The sequence below is a fragment of the Bos taurus genome, chromosome 28, assembly GCF_002263795.3.
Source record: "Bos taurus isolate L1 Dominette 01449 registration number 42190680 breed Hereford chromosome 28, ARS-UCD2.0, whole genome shotgun sequence".
Classification (NCBI taxonomy): Eukaryota; Metazoa; Chordata; class Mammalia; order Artiodactyla; family Bovidae; genus Bos; species Bos taurus.
The window spans coordinates 27017294-27030861 of NC_037355.1; the positions used below are offsets into that span (position 1 = coordinate 27017294).

Genomic DNA, 13568 nt, shown 5'->3' on the forward strand with positions numbered 1-13568 from the left:
CCCTGTGGCATTACTTCCAATTTCTTCCTGCTACCAAAGTGATTTCCTAAATAGCAGGGAGGTTTCTCTAGAAAATCATTTGACCTCTTTTTGTTTGTGTTTAAAACAAAAAGTAAAACAACAGAAACACTTTAAAAAATTTGAGGAAAAATAACCAGCAGTTTATTCCTGGTGATTGCAATTCACTGCTAGCCATGGTATCTCTTGAACCTGGTTTGATTGAATTTCACTGATTTCTTTAGCGTAGCCCCCCAGAGTGCCCACGCTGCATTTGACAAAGCCGCCAGTTACTTTGGGATGAAGATTATACGGGTTCCCCTAAACAAAATGATGGAGGTGGATGTTCGGGTGAGTTCCTTTGAAGGGCTGTTGTCTGGGGCTGGGAGAAGCAGGAAGTGCACCTGATCACTAGCTTTTTTCAGGGTCACACATGGATAGGCTCAAAGTGCCTTTGATTATAGCATTAGGACTTGCAAAATCTGCCACTGGCAGTGGTGAGTCATTGCAGCATCAGTCTTTTCATATGTACATGAACTCTTAACAGGAAGCTGAGACTAACTTGGTACCTTAAAGACCTGAATTTTGCTTCAGCACCATCACTTTCTCTTCTCTTTGTAAAATGAGCCTGGACTAACTTGCCCCAAGACACTCATTGTTGTTTTCAGTTGGCCTGAATTAGTACCATTGCCCTTATAATGGTAAGTATTTTTTAGAAGTAAACTGTCCAATTTATTACCACTAGCATTATTCTCGCACCTTAATTGAGGTGTTAATTGACAAAAAAAATTGTGTATATTTAAGGTATGCAATTTGGTGTTTTGCTATATGGATACATTGTGAAATAACCATCACAGTTAAGCTATTTAACATCTCCATCACCTCACATAGTTTTTTCTTTTTTCATGGTAAGCATACTTAAAACTACCCTCTAGATCTCTAAGCAGATTTCGGGTATACAGTGCAGCGTTGTTCAGTGTAGTCACGTGACTCTACGTTAGATCCCCAGAACTTACTCGTCTTAATAACTGGAAGTTGGCACCCCTTGACCAACATCTCCCCATTTCCCTCATTCTCCAGCTCCTAGCAAACACCATTCTATTCTTTGCTTCTATGAGTTTGACTGTTTTCAATTCCCCATATAATTGAAATCATGCAGTATTTGTCCTTCTATGTCTGGCTTATTTAACTTAGGGCTTCCCTGGTGGCTCAGAGAGTAAAGCGTCTGCCCGCAATGTGGGAGATCTCTGTTCAATCTCTGGGTTGGCAAGATCCCATGGAGAAGGAAATGGCAACCCACTCCAGTATTCTTGCCTGGAAAATCCCATGAACAGAGGAGCCTGGTAGGCTACAGTCCACGGGGTTGCAAAGAGTTGGACATGACTGGGCGACTTCACTTCACTTATTTAACTTAGCATTGTGACCTCCAAGTTCATCTACATGGTCTCAAATGGTAGGCTTTCTTTTTTAAGCCAGAATAATAAGCCTTTAGTAATTATTTTTGTGCCTTGCATTTATGTAGAGGAACTTTCTAGTTTCAGAGCCGCATTTGAGCCTCATGATAACCTGGGGAGAGCATAGAAGCAGTTAGTGTTATTGCATCTCATAGATGAGGAAACATACTTGACTGAAGTTAAGTAGTTTCCTCAAGCTTTCACTGCTAATGTGGGGCCAGGACTCGCGTTTGGCTTTCTTGCCTCTTAGCCCACTATTCTTTACCATCACAGTGATTTTGCGGTTTCATATTATGCTTGCAGACTGTTTTCCCCCGGTGTTTGTATTTGGCCACCATGGTGGGGCAGTGGTCATCCTCTGGGCTGGAGAGGTGAAGTGGGTGTGCTGGTGGAGCTGAACCTTTAGGTTGGTAGCCTAGGCTGCTCTTGGCAGCATAAGAGCAGAGTAACTGTGATGTGACTTCTCATTTTCCTTTCAACTTTATCCCCTCAGGCAATGCGCAGAGCCATCTCTAGGAATACGGCCATGCTCGTCTGTTCTGCCCCACAGTTCCCTCATGGTGTGATAGACCCTATCCCTGAAGTGGCCAAGGTATGTGGGAGAAAGGACTAGTAGGCAGGCAGATAGAGATTTTAGAGTAGAGTCTAATGGTGCCTTATAGGAAAGAAGAAAGTGATTTTGAGTTTAGATTGTAGCCCAGTGGTGGTGAATACCGGTCATCCACCCTGAGGTAAGCTGCACAGCTTTATGGAAGCCTCTGAAGGTGACTAGCTCGGGCTGTGGGAGAGGGATAACACACATTTAAACTGTACATTCTGCAGTGGTACTGACATTTTGATTCAGATCAGGAAATAATCTGCATTTAGGGGCATGCCTACCAGAGGGTGATCTTCACCCACTGTGCTGCCCCAGAGCACCCCTCCCTCCTTCCCAACCCTGCAGTTACTAGAGCAGGACACCACACACCTTCAAGCCTAAATCACAGTTCTGCTTATTTCTTGTATGATTTTGCAGTGAGTTGGAGGCCCTGCATATTTAAAATAGAAATCACATTTCAGGTGAATTATTTTAAAGGCTAACTATACTTGAAAGATGAGCTTTATTAAGAATGTCAAAAATAGAAAAAAAAAAAAAGAATGTCAAAAATAGCCAGGATTTTAAAACATAGTACATAATGCTCTGTGGTTATATCCCAGCTTTCCACCCATGTCTCGCAAAGCTTTTGTTATAGGGCTATAACTGATATTCTTTATGGTCTTTGGAACTAGCTGGCTGTCAAATACAAAATACCTCTTCATGTGGACGCTTGTCTGGGGGGCTTCCTCATCGTCTTCATGGAGAAAGCGGGATACCCGCTGGAGCAGCCGTTTGATTTCCGGGTGAAAGGCGTGACCAGCATTTCAGCTGATACTCATAAGGTGAGTGAAGAGAGAGACCACATGTTAATCAAAGTTGACAGTTGATTATTTTGACTATCATCAACAAAAGAAATCAGTCAAAGCCTCAGTGTCCCCCGTAAGTGTAAAATTAGATCTGGCTCTTTGCTCTTGCCAGGGCAGCTGATGGTTGTCACAAGGTAAAGTGATATGACAGGATATAGAGCTGGAGGTGATAAGCAGTAGTGGAAAGGAACCTATTATCTTTGTGTCATATGGCTAAGAGAATTTCTGTATCCAGTGACTATACGTAACCAGGACATACTAGTGTGGTGGCTCTTACACAAAGAAAGGATCCTGGACCCTTAACAGTTTTGGGGTTGGGGAAGAGGTGAGGTTGATACCAGAATTCCTAAGAGGAGGTATGTTAATGTTTCAGCCCCCATGCTCCTGGGGCTCCTGCACCTGAGGGACTGGAATTTATCAACAGAAGAGGCCTCTGGGAAAAGGGATGAACCCTTAGGAGCTCAGGAATGTTCGCCTTGCGAAGTTTGAAGTGTCCATGCCCGCTATCCCCAGAGGCAGAGTCTACGTCAGACAGCCCCATGCCCTCTTCTTACCATCTGTCCTTGTGCGGCTCAGGGAGTGAAATGAGTTCCGTCTTAGCTTCAGTGAGACTTCATTAGGAGGGCACGTTAGTCAAGTACATAGTTTATTTTAAAGCTGGATTAAGTAGCTTCTAGATTTTGAGCACCATGGTATTCTGAAGAGGAAAGTATACTAAGCAAAAAAGATGGAAAGTGAGTCAAACCATGATTTTAGTTGCTCCAAGTGACCTGAATTCCTTGCTTTCCTGGCTTCCAGTGGAAATTTACCTTCCAGGAAGTTTCAATCCTGACATACCACCCTGAGGTCCTGTTTTAAATAAGGAAAACTACATGCTGGATGAGAGGAGGCAAATCCATTAACTAGATAAGACATTGTTTTTCCTAGGCCTCAGATTCCTTAATCCTAAAATAGAGAATTTTAAACCCCATCCCTTTGGTTTCCTCTATTCTTTAGTAAGTTCTGAGTTGGAAATCTTAATGTGAGATGAAACTGTCAAGAGACCCTGATAGGTGAAGGGGAAATGCCTGGAGTCCTGGGGCGGGTCTGCACGCGAACCACTCACTCACCTGTCTGCTTCTCCCTGCAGTATGGCTACGCCCCCAAGGGCTCTTCCGTGCTCTTGTACTCTGACAAGAAGTACAGGAGCTATCAGTTCTTCGTTGCCACAGACTGGCAGGGCGGCATCTACGCTTCCCCAACCATTGCGGGCTCACGGCCTGGCGGCATCAGCGCAGCCTGTTGGGCCTCCTTGATGTACTTCGGTGAGAGCGGCTACGTTGAAGCTACCAAACAGATCATCAAAACCACTCGCTTCCTCAAGTCAGAGTACGTGTGCAAGGCTGGCATTCTGCCTTGTCTCTTGCGTTGTATGCACATAGGCTCAAGGCATCTGCCAGGCCAAGCACCACAGCTCCAGCACCTGTAGGCCCCTGAAGCTTAGGAGTGTGGTGCTGGCTGAGGAGAATAAGCTCCCTTGCTGTGCTGTGACTTGGGGTCACAGCCAGGCTTCCTCTGTAGGCCATCTTGTCTCCAAGGATGTCTTACCAACTGGCAGCTCTTACCAAGTGCTTAATGGTTAAGACTGTAGTTTTCAAACTTGAGGCTGAATCCTAATCACCTGGAGGGCTTGTTAAAAGGCAGACCACCAGGCCCCACTCCTAGTATTCTGACGCAGTAGGTGTGGAACAGGAATGTGAGGATTTGCATTTCTGAAAATGCCCAGTAGACACCAATGCTGCAGGTCTAAGAATCATACTTGTGGAATCATTAGAAGAAGAAAAGAATTGGAAGGGGTCGGGGAGGAAGGGGTGCTGAAATCTGGGTTGTTAAGGCAAAACCACGCTGCTGCTACTGCTAAGTCACTTCAGTCGTGTCCAACTCTGTGCGACCCCAGATACGGCAGCCCACTAGGCTCTGCCATCTCTGGGATTCTCCAGGCAAGAACACTGGAGTGGGTTGCCATTTCCTTCTCCACTAACGTCTCTTCTTCATGTGTTACCTGCTTGGTTCTGTGTGTTACCGAGGTTTGAACGAAAGTGGCCACTAGGCCTGGCTCGTTTGACCATGGCCCGTATATTGTCCTGATACACCCATCTGCTGAGAACTGCTGTACCATCTCCTGCTTCAGGGATTACATGGATGAGTTTTTAAGGAGAGATGGAGGGATCGTTTTTCTAGGATTAAAAAAAAAAAGTGCATTGTTTATTCCTCAGATACTCCTGTGGGAGGTGGGGGGATACATAATTTAGGAGTTGGGCAGACAGGTTAGGAGCCAAAAGTATTGGATCTAGTGGGGTTTGGGCCTTTAAGTGTTTGTAATATTTAGGAACTACCGATCTCAGTCTAGCCACCTGATTAGGAAACTCAAGTCCCCAAAGCTCAGATTGTTATAAGGGTGACATGAGATGATGGCCAGAAGTATGTGACTGAATTTCCTTTCTGTTCCCTTTGTTTAAGACTAGAAAATATCAAAGGCATCTTTGTCTTTGGGAATCCTCAGTTGTCAGTCATCGCTCTGGGCTCTCGTGATTTTGATATCTATCGACTATTCAACCTGATGAATGCCAAGGGCTGGAACTTGAATCAGCTGCAGTTCCCACCCAGGTGAGCTTGAAGACGCTTCCTTTGGTCTATGGCTGCTGAAGAACTTTGGCAGCAAGGTGACCTCAAGGATAGAGGGACTGCTAGCAGCACTTTCATGGCAACTGTAGTATCTGTAGATCGTCGGCCTTGCCGTTAGGAGTTACTCAGTTTCAAGAATAAGACTGTTAGCTTTAAACTGTGGCAAATGAGGTGGCAACCTCTTGAGACAGTGAGATTGTTACCCGCACCCTTGCTCTGGGCACTGTTCTCTCTCTTACTCAGGTAATCAGAGGAATGGTGAGCTTAGAACCTTCCAGAGGGCCTCTAAATCATTTGGACCTGATACTGTCACCTTGCATATGCTTTTCTAGTCTTGCATGATGCCTGTAAATAAGCACTCCGCTGCAAGAGTAGGGGTCTCGGTGTCCTCCACGCAGCCCTGATGCTTTCACGTGTTGGTGCACTGCCAGTCCCATCCGGACTCCCTGTTCTCCTCTTCACAATCTTTTTGTACCCAGTCTCCCTCCAAAGGGAGTCAGAGTTTCTTTGCCCTGAAGTCCTTCAAGACCCCAGCCATATGGCCCTATCACCATGAGGTTTACCACCTAAGATAAGTGTCCTATAGTTGAAGGAACGCAGTGGACAGTTTGAGGGGAGGGGTGGCACAGAACAGCCAGCTGTATTCGACTTACCACGGTGGTTCTTGATCATGTTCAGGGCATGATGCCCTCATGCCAGCCTACAGTCAACAGTCTGGGTATTTAAGAGCCCTGATGCCTAGGACTGGGAGCAACTTGACTATGCTTATCATGAATAATAACATAAATAAGCAACCAATAAATTCCTGCATTTGGAGCTCCTTGATTTCAGAATGTTTTTCCCTCTTTGTCCCAGATTCATCTCACTTTGTCTTTCTTCTTCCGTAGCCTTCATTTCTGCATCACATTGGTACACACCCGCAAGCGGGTAGCCATACAGTTCCTTAAGGATATCCGGGAATCCGTCACTCAAATCATGAAGAATCCGAAAGCAAAGACCACAGGAATGGTAGGGACATTTGGGGTTTTTTTTTTTTTTTTTTTTTTCTGTGGAAGCTTAGGTGTTGGTGGTGGGTTTGAAAAAATCAGATGACCTCCAGTCTGTTCCTGCCTCTGCCCCTTATCCACAAACTTCTTTATTAATCAGAACTGATGGTCTCTGCTTACCCATTCCCAGGGATTTTTGGTCTCAAGTAAGGTATCTATAGATATAATAATAAGTGTTAACATGAAGGCAGGCAGTGGTAGTATTCCTTTAAAAAGAAAATCTTTACACAGGAAAGGCACTAAGCCAGTTTCCTCTGAAATTTTCTACACCAGATCCCACAGGCTAGTTCTTTAGGCAGAAGGGCAGACTGGCAAATGCCTATGACAAACATCTTACGCCAGCTATCTTTCTGGTGGAACTGCGCCTGGGATGGGAGTGGGGAGATGCGGGGAGGAGGAGCGCATGACCACAGCTTTCTATTTCCTTCAAACCCCTCATCACTAATGACATTCTTTGGATTTCCAGGGTGCGATCTATGGCATGGCCCAGGCTACCATCGACAGGAACCTGGTGGCGGAGTTGTCCTCCGTCTTCTTGGACAGCCTTTTCAGTACAGACACTACAACTCAGGGCAGCCAGATGAATGGCTCTCCGAAACCCCGCTGAGCTGAGACCCTCTGTAACCCCGAGGGGTGTCTGACCTTCAGAAGGTTCTCGGGGTGTGGGACAGGCCACGTGGTTTCAACATCTGGTCTTGCTCCATAGAGCACGACGCAGAGCACGAGACAGCTTGATCCTCAGGATTCTCATCCTTTGGTGGTTTTGAATGTGAAGACCTCAAAGGATCCCATGACGTAATTATTTTGTCCTTGTTCTAAATGTTCCCCTGGGAATTGTTTTAACCATTTCCTTCTCTAACCTCTCTTGCTGTCAACTTCACTTAATCACGGTGTGGCAGCTCTGACCTGTCCTGACTCCTTAGGGAAGCTGGGCTCCAGGTTACGATAGGAAAGGTGTACTTTGTTACCTCAGGCAGCTGGGCTAGTCAGACAGGAATTCTGTTCTGTATCTGGTGTTCCCCTAGGTGAGGGTGAGGTCCGCTCAAGCAGGAGGCTTTCCCAGCCCTAGTGTTCTCTCTTAGAGTCCCTTCTTTCACAGCTTATGCTTTCAAGGACACAGGTTGGCCAGCCATCATTCTGCTATGCGGGGCCAGCAGGGTCAGGCAAATCTGCTCAGTCCCCCAAGGCAGGGTCTGGAGTGGTTGCTGCTCCCCATCTGTGCTTGCGGTCCCCTTGTAGTACTTGGTTGCCATCACCTTCCGTTCCCAGTGGTTTGTTCCTCTTTGCATGGATTAGGACGAGAATGGTGTGGGTTCCAGAGAAGCTAGGACCTTCTGGCCCTGGTGCTGCCTCTTGGAGTACACCTGAGCCCTCTGCTGGGCCCCTGAAGACGGGAACCAGGCCTTTTTCTAGACTTCCCTGAGCATCAGCGCAGGACGAGCACCCAGAGTTAGCAGCAGTCCCTCCGCCCTGCTGCTCTAGCTGTCATGCACGTTTGTTTTTTGTTTGCCTGAAGGAACAGCTCAAAGCACCTTCACAAGTTGCCTTGACTTCCCCAGGGAGGGCGTGAGAGAGCCCCCAAGGCAAGGAAAATCCCTGTTAGTGTGTTCTTTCTGCCTCTCTCCCCTTCATTCAACTCCCAAAGGTACGACGGCAGTCAAGCCTCAGGTACTGGACGCTCCTCGGCCCTGGCTAGGATGAGAGAGACTCTGGAATAGGAAGACATCAAGTGTCACTTGAGGCCTAGGGCCTGGGATTCCTTCGTTAAGACCAGTTGCTCAGGGTGGCGCAGGAACAGGACCCAACCCTGCGCCCACTTCCTACCCTCTGCCCCTGGCACAGGGCCCTGATCTCAGTTGAGCCACTGTCCTACCCGCATGCCAACACACAATGTGCCTTCTTTCTCAACAGTGAGCAGTGCTGGGCTACTCCTGACCCAGGCCCGGAGGGAACTGAATCAGTCTTTGAGGTTTTTACCTGGGTAGGGTAAGTCAGGAGACACTTTCCTCTGTTCCACCACCCTTCTCAGGGACTCCTGAATACCCAGCCGCCTCCGGCTGGTGTCCTCTAGCCTTCTTCACTGGGAGTGCTGGCCTGGACTTCCCCCAGACTCCCTGGCACATTCGTCTAAGTGTTCTTTAGCACTGTGCTTCCTCCACAATAACTGACTGGCTGGCTGCGTCATTGCAGGGCTGGTGTGTTGTGTTTCATTCTGTCCTTGTAGGCTCCAGGAATGTGGGTATGTTTGTGTTAGAAGCAGAGCTCCTTTGGATAGGGGAGTCACATTCTCCCCCTGGTTGATGAATTGATGGGCACTGTGTGTGAACCATCCCTGGATCTCCAGTGCGTTCATCGTGTTGGAGGAATTCCAGGGACCCAGAACCACTCACAGGCACCTCTGTGGTTTGTCAGCTGCTAAAAACAAAGAAGCACATACCTGCAGAGTGTCCTGTTGCTTCCCATGTCTCCCCAGGACCTTCCTCTGTGGGCTGTGGTGTTTTCAAAGGGACCTGCTGTCGCCACTTTACGATCATGAGTGTTAGACTTAACACTTGTGGGCTTTCTGTTTTTTTACATATCTGTGTGCGTAAGTAGCATCTAGTCTGCAGAGGTAGATGGAATGTCTTCATGGTATCATGTTGCTTGCAGATGTCTCATTGGCCTCTGCAAAAACTGTACTCTTGTTTCTGGGTTAGAGGTTAAGTAGTTGCATGAATATACTGCCGTGTCACTTTTAATATGACCAGTTTTATACTTGGAAAATGGTACTTGCCTCTTTTAAATCTTTTCTGTCTTTAACCTCCCCCCTTTCCATCTCAAGGCTCCCTTCCTAATTGTAGCAATAATCTCTTAAGAAGCAACTAAGTAATAAAATGTCCCAAATCTTAATCATTGTGGACGGATGACTGCATTCATTTGTTTATTTAGGCATACAGGGGAGATAACCTGTATGGGTGGTGGTTGCTGCAAACTGGCTGCTGGTGAGAAAGTGCTCCTTTGTGGTGAGGTGGTTGTGTGTGCCCACTGATACTAGAACCAGGTCACAGCCATAGATGAGTGGCAGCTCTGCTCAGTTCCAAGCACTACCCTTGGTAGCTCCACCAGGAGTGGTGGTCACACCTGTTGAAAGGGAAGTCGGGAACTCACATCTCGAGTTCCTCAGAGCCAGTGTCCTGCCTTATGTTTTCAGTTGTCATCATGCGTATCTGCACACATCTTAATGATGGACTGGACTGTCTTGGGTGGTCCCTAGCTAGCTGGGCAGTATGGTTCCATCTTATGAAAGGACACTGACTTCAAACCCTGCATTTGGTTTGGGAGCTGACAGAACCCTTCAGATATCTGCAGAGGTAACCACTGGGCCTCTTGTTCCATTATGAACAGGAAGTAAGAAGTCTTTCTCAAGGATTATTTGGATTAGTTCTGTCCATCAGGTACCCTAGCTTTGCATTCTGGCTCTCAGCCCACTTGTACTTTGCCAGAATCAAGCTAAAGAATGCCACCTTTGCTATATAGTTTTCTGCCAAATGACTTGGTTCCTTGAGGACCTACTTGCTAGGGGTAAACTCTAGAGAAAGAAGGCCCAGGATATGATTAGAGGGAGGCATGGCACACCCAAGAGGTGGTGGTTTGATGCTTCTGCCTGCTCCATACAGCTGTGAGCTCCTTTGCCTTCTCTGTGGGTCTTACTAGCAACAGCCTGCTTTTACCTAGATCCAGTAGTGACAGAAGTAATGACAGAGGCCTGACTCGGTAGCCACCAGCTACAGCCTGTAAAAAATCAGCTGTTTGAGAGCCTTGTGAGTTGTCTGTTGTAATAGCCTTACTTTATCTTGTGCTTGCTTTTTTTTTCCATAATCTCTCCTTAACATCCTTGTCTATAATTTTAATTATTTGCATTAATTTTAGAATAAACATATTTATTTCTAAAAAGTGTTGTTTATGTCTTTGTACCACATAGAAGTGCTTCATATAACTGTAGTGACCTCCAGGCTGGTGTTTTTCAGCCTTTGATGCATGAGAGTAAGCAGAGACAAGAAGGTGACATAACACAGACTCAACATAACACAGTAGTCCATGACTACTGACTTGTGCTCTGATCCATAGTCATTAGGTCAAAGCACATTTAGAAGAGTTCAAGTCAGAAGTGAAGCGGATGTAGGACCACTGTCTGCACTTCATTGGTTTGATAGAGCACTCTGCTGAATAACTGAGAGGTCACTGAACAAACCAAAGAGGAAAGAAAAAATAGAAACAAGTGACAATGAAAACATGATGACCCAAAGCCTGTGGGACACCGCAAAAGCAGTTCTAAGAGGGAAGCTTATAACAATACAGTCTCATCTCAAGAAACAAGAAAAATCTCAAACAATCTAACCTTATACCTAAAGCAACCAGACAACTGCAACAACAGAGTTAGAAGGAATCATAAAGATCAGAGCAGAAATAAATGAAGTAGATACAAAGGAAACAGTTGCAAAGATCAGTAAAACTAAAAGTTGGTTCTTTGAGAAGGTAAACAAAATTGATAAACCTTTAGCCAGAATCAAGGGAAAAAGGGATGGCAAATAAGCACATAAAAAGTTGCTCAACATCACTTAATAGAGAAATCAAAACTACAATGAGGTATCACCTCACACCAGTCAGAATGGCCATCATCCAAAAACCTACAAGCCATAAATTGCTGGAGAGGACATGGAGAAAAGAGAACCCTCTGACATTGTTGGTGGGAATGGAAACTGATAGAGCCATTATGGAGATTCCTTAACTAGGAATAAATCTACCACATGATGCAGCACTTCCACTACTGGGCATATATCCTGAGAAAGCCACAATTCTAAGACACATGACCCTAATGTTCACTGCAGCACTATTTACAATAGCCAGGACATGGAAGCAATGTAGATGTCCATCTGCAGATGAATGGATAAAGAAGATGTGGTACATACATACAATGGAATATTAGGCACAAAAAAGAACAAATTTGAGTCAGTTCTATTGAGATGGATGAACCCAGCTCCTGTTTACAGAGAGTGAAGTAAGAGAAAAATATCATATATTAATGCACATATATGGAATCTAGAAAAATGGTTTTGTTGAATCTATTTGCAGGAAGGAATGGAGATGTACATGAAGAAAATGGACATGTGGACACAGTGGGGAAGAAGAGGGTAGGTTGAATTTGAGAAAGTAGCATCAACATATATACACTATCATGTGTAAAACAGATAACTGGTGAGAAGTTGCTATATAACACAGCTCACCCTGGTGCTTTGTGATGACCTAGATGGTGGGATGAGGGGAGAGAGGCTCAAGAGGAAGGGGATATGTGTATATTATGGCTGACTCACACTGTTGTGGAGCAGGAAATGGCAACCCACTCCGGTACTCTTGCCTGGAAAATCCCATAGACGGAGGAGCCTGGTAGGCTACAGTCCATGGGGTTGAGAAGAGTTGGACACGACCGAACGACTTCACTTTCACTTTTCACTTTCATGCATTGGAGAAGGAAATGGCAACCCACTCCAGTGTTCTTGCCTGGAGAATCCCAGGGATGGGGGAGCCTGGTGGGCTGCCGTCTATGGGGTCACACAGAGTCAGACACAACTAAGGCGACTTAGCAGCAACACACTGTTGTATGGCAGAAACCAATACAACATTGTAAAGCAATTTTTATCCAGTTAAAATTTTCTTTAAAAAATTAAAAAGGGAGAGGACTCAATAAAATTAGAAATAAATTACAACACCACAGAAGTACAGAGGATCGTAAGGGACTACTACTGTAAGCAACTATATGACAATAAAATAGACAACCTGGAAGAAATGGACAAATTCTTGGAAAGGCACTACTTTCCAAGACTCAACCAGGAAGAATTAGAAAATATAAAGAAACCAATCACAAGTAATGAAATTGAATCTGCAGTGAAAAATCTTCGAGCAAACAAAAGTTCAGGACCAGACAGATGGCTTCACAGGCGAATTCTATCAAACATTCAGAGAAGTGGTAAAACCTATCCTCCTCAAACTCTTCCAAAAAATTGCAGAGAGGGGAACACTCCTAAACACACTATGAGGCCACCATCACAGATACCAAAACCAAATGTATCACACACAAAAAAGAAAATTACAGACCATTTTCACTGGTGAACACAGATGCAAAACTCCTCAAAATAGTAGCAAACAGAATCCAACAATACATTAAAATGATCTTACACCATGATCAAGTGGGATTTATCCCAGGGATGAAGGGATTCTTCAATATATACAAAATCAATGTGATACACTATACTAACAAATATAAGAGTAAAAACCACACAGTCACCTCAATAGATACAAAAAAGGCTTTTGACAAAATTCAATACCCATTTATGATTAAAAAAAAAAATAAACTCCAGAAAAGGGCATAGAGAGAACCTATCTCAATATAATAAAGGCCATATATGACACACCCACAGCAAACATCATTCTCAGTGGTTAAAAACTGAAAGCATTTCCTCTAAGGTTAGGAACAAGACAGAGATGTCCACTGTGACCACTATTATTCAACCTAATTTTTGAAGTCCTAGCCATGGTAATCAGGGAAAAAAAAGAAGTTGGAAAAGAAGTAAAGCTGTCACTGTTTGCAGATGACATAATACTATTTATATACAAAATCCTAAAGATGCCACCAGAAAACTACAAGAGCTCATCAATGAATTTGGTAAAGTTGCAGGATACAAAATTAATGCACGGAAATCTCCTGCATTCCTATACACTAACAACAAACAAGATCAGAAAAAAATTATGGAAACACTCCCATCTGCCATCACAACAAAAAGAATGAGATACCTAGGAATAAACCTATCCAAGGAGGCAAAAAACCTGTACTCAGAAAACTAAAAAACGGATGAAAGAAAGATGACACAAACAGATGGAGAGATACAACCGTGTTCTTGGATGGGAAGACTCAATATTGTGAAAATGC

At 44.8% G+C, this 13568-nt stretch overlaps 1 protein-coding gene across 6 annotated transcripts in view; it reads left to right on the forward strand.

The window, feature by feature from the left end:
- The window catches only part of SGPL1 (sphingosine-1-phosphate lyase 1), a 53673-nt gene extending 44180 nt beyond the window's left edge, over positions 1-9493 (forward strand). For 5 of the 6 annotated variants that reach the window (XM_059882527.1, XM_005226397.5, XM_059882526.1 and 2 more), the window contains 7 exon segments: positions 243-348; positions 1945-2043; positions 2721-2870; positions 4024-4262; positions 5394-5540; positions 6446-6566; positions 7071-9493. In XM_059882527.1, the coding sequence (XP_059738510.1) occupies positions 243-348; positions 1945-2043; positions 2721-2870; positions 4024-4262; positions 5394-5540; positions 6446-6566; positions 7071-7211 (1003 nt within the window). In that variant the 3' untranslated portion in view covers positions 7212-9493. 6 annotated transcript variants of the gene reach the window in all.
- Positions 9494-13568: the final 4075 nt, after the last annotated feature.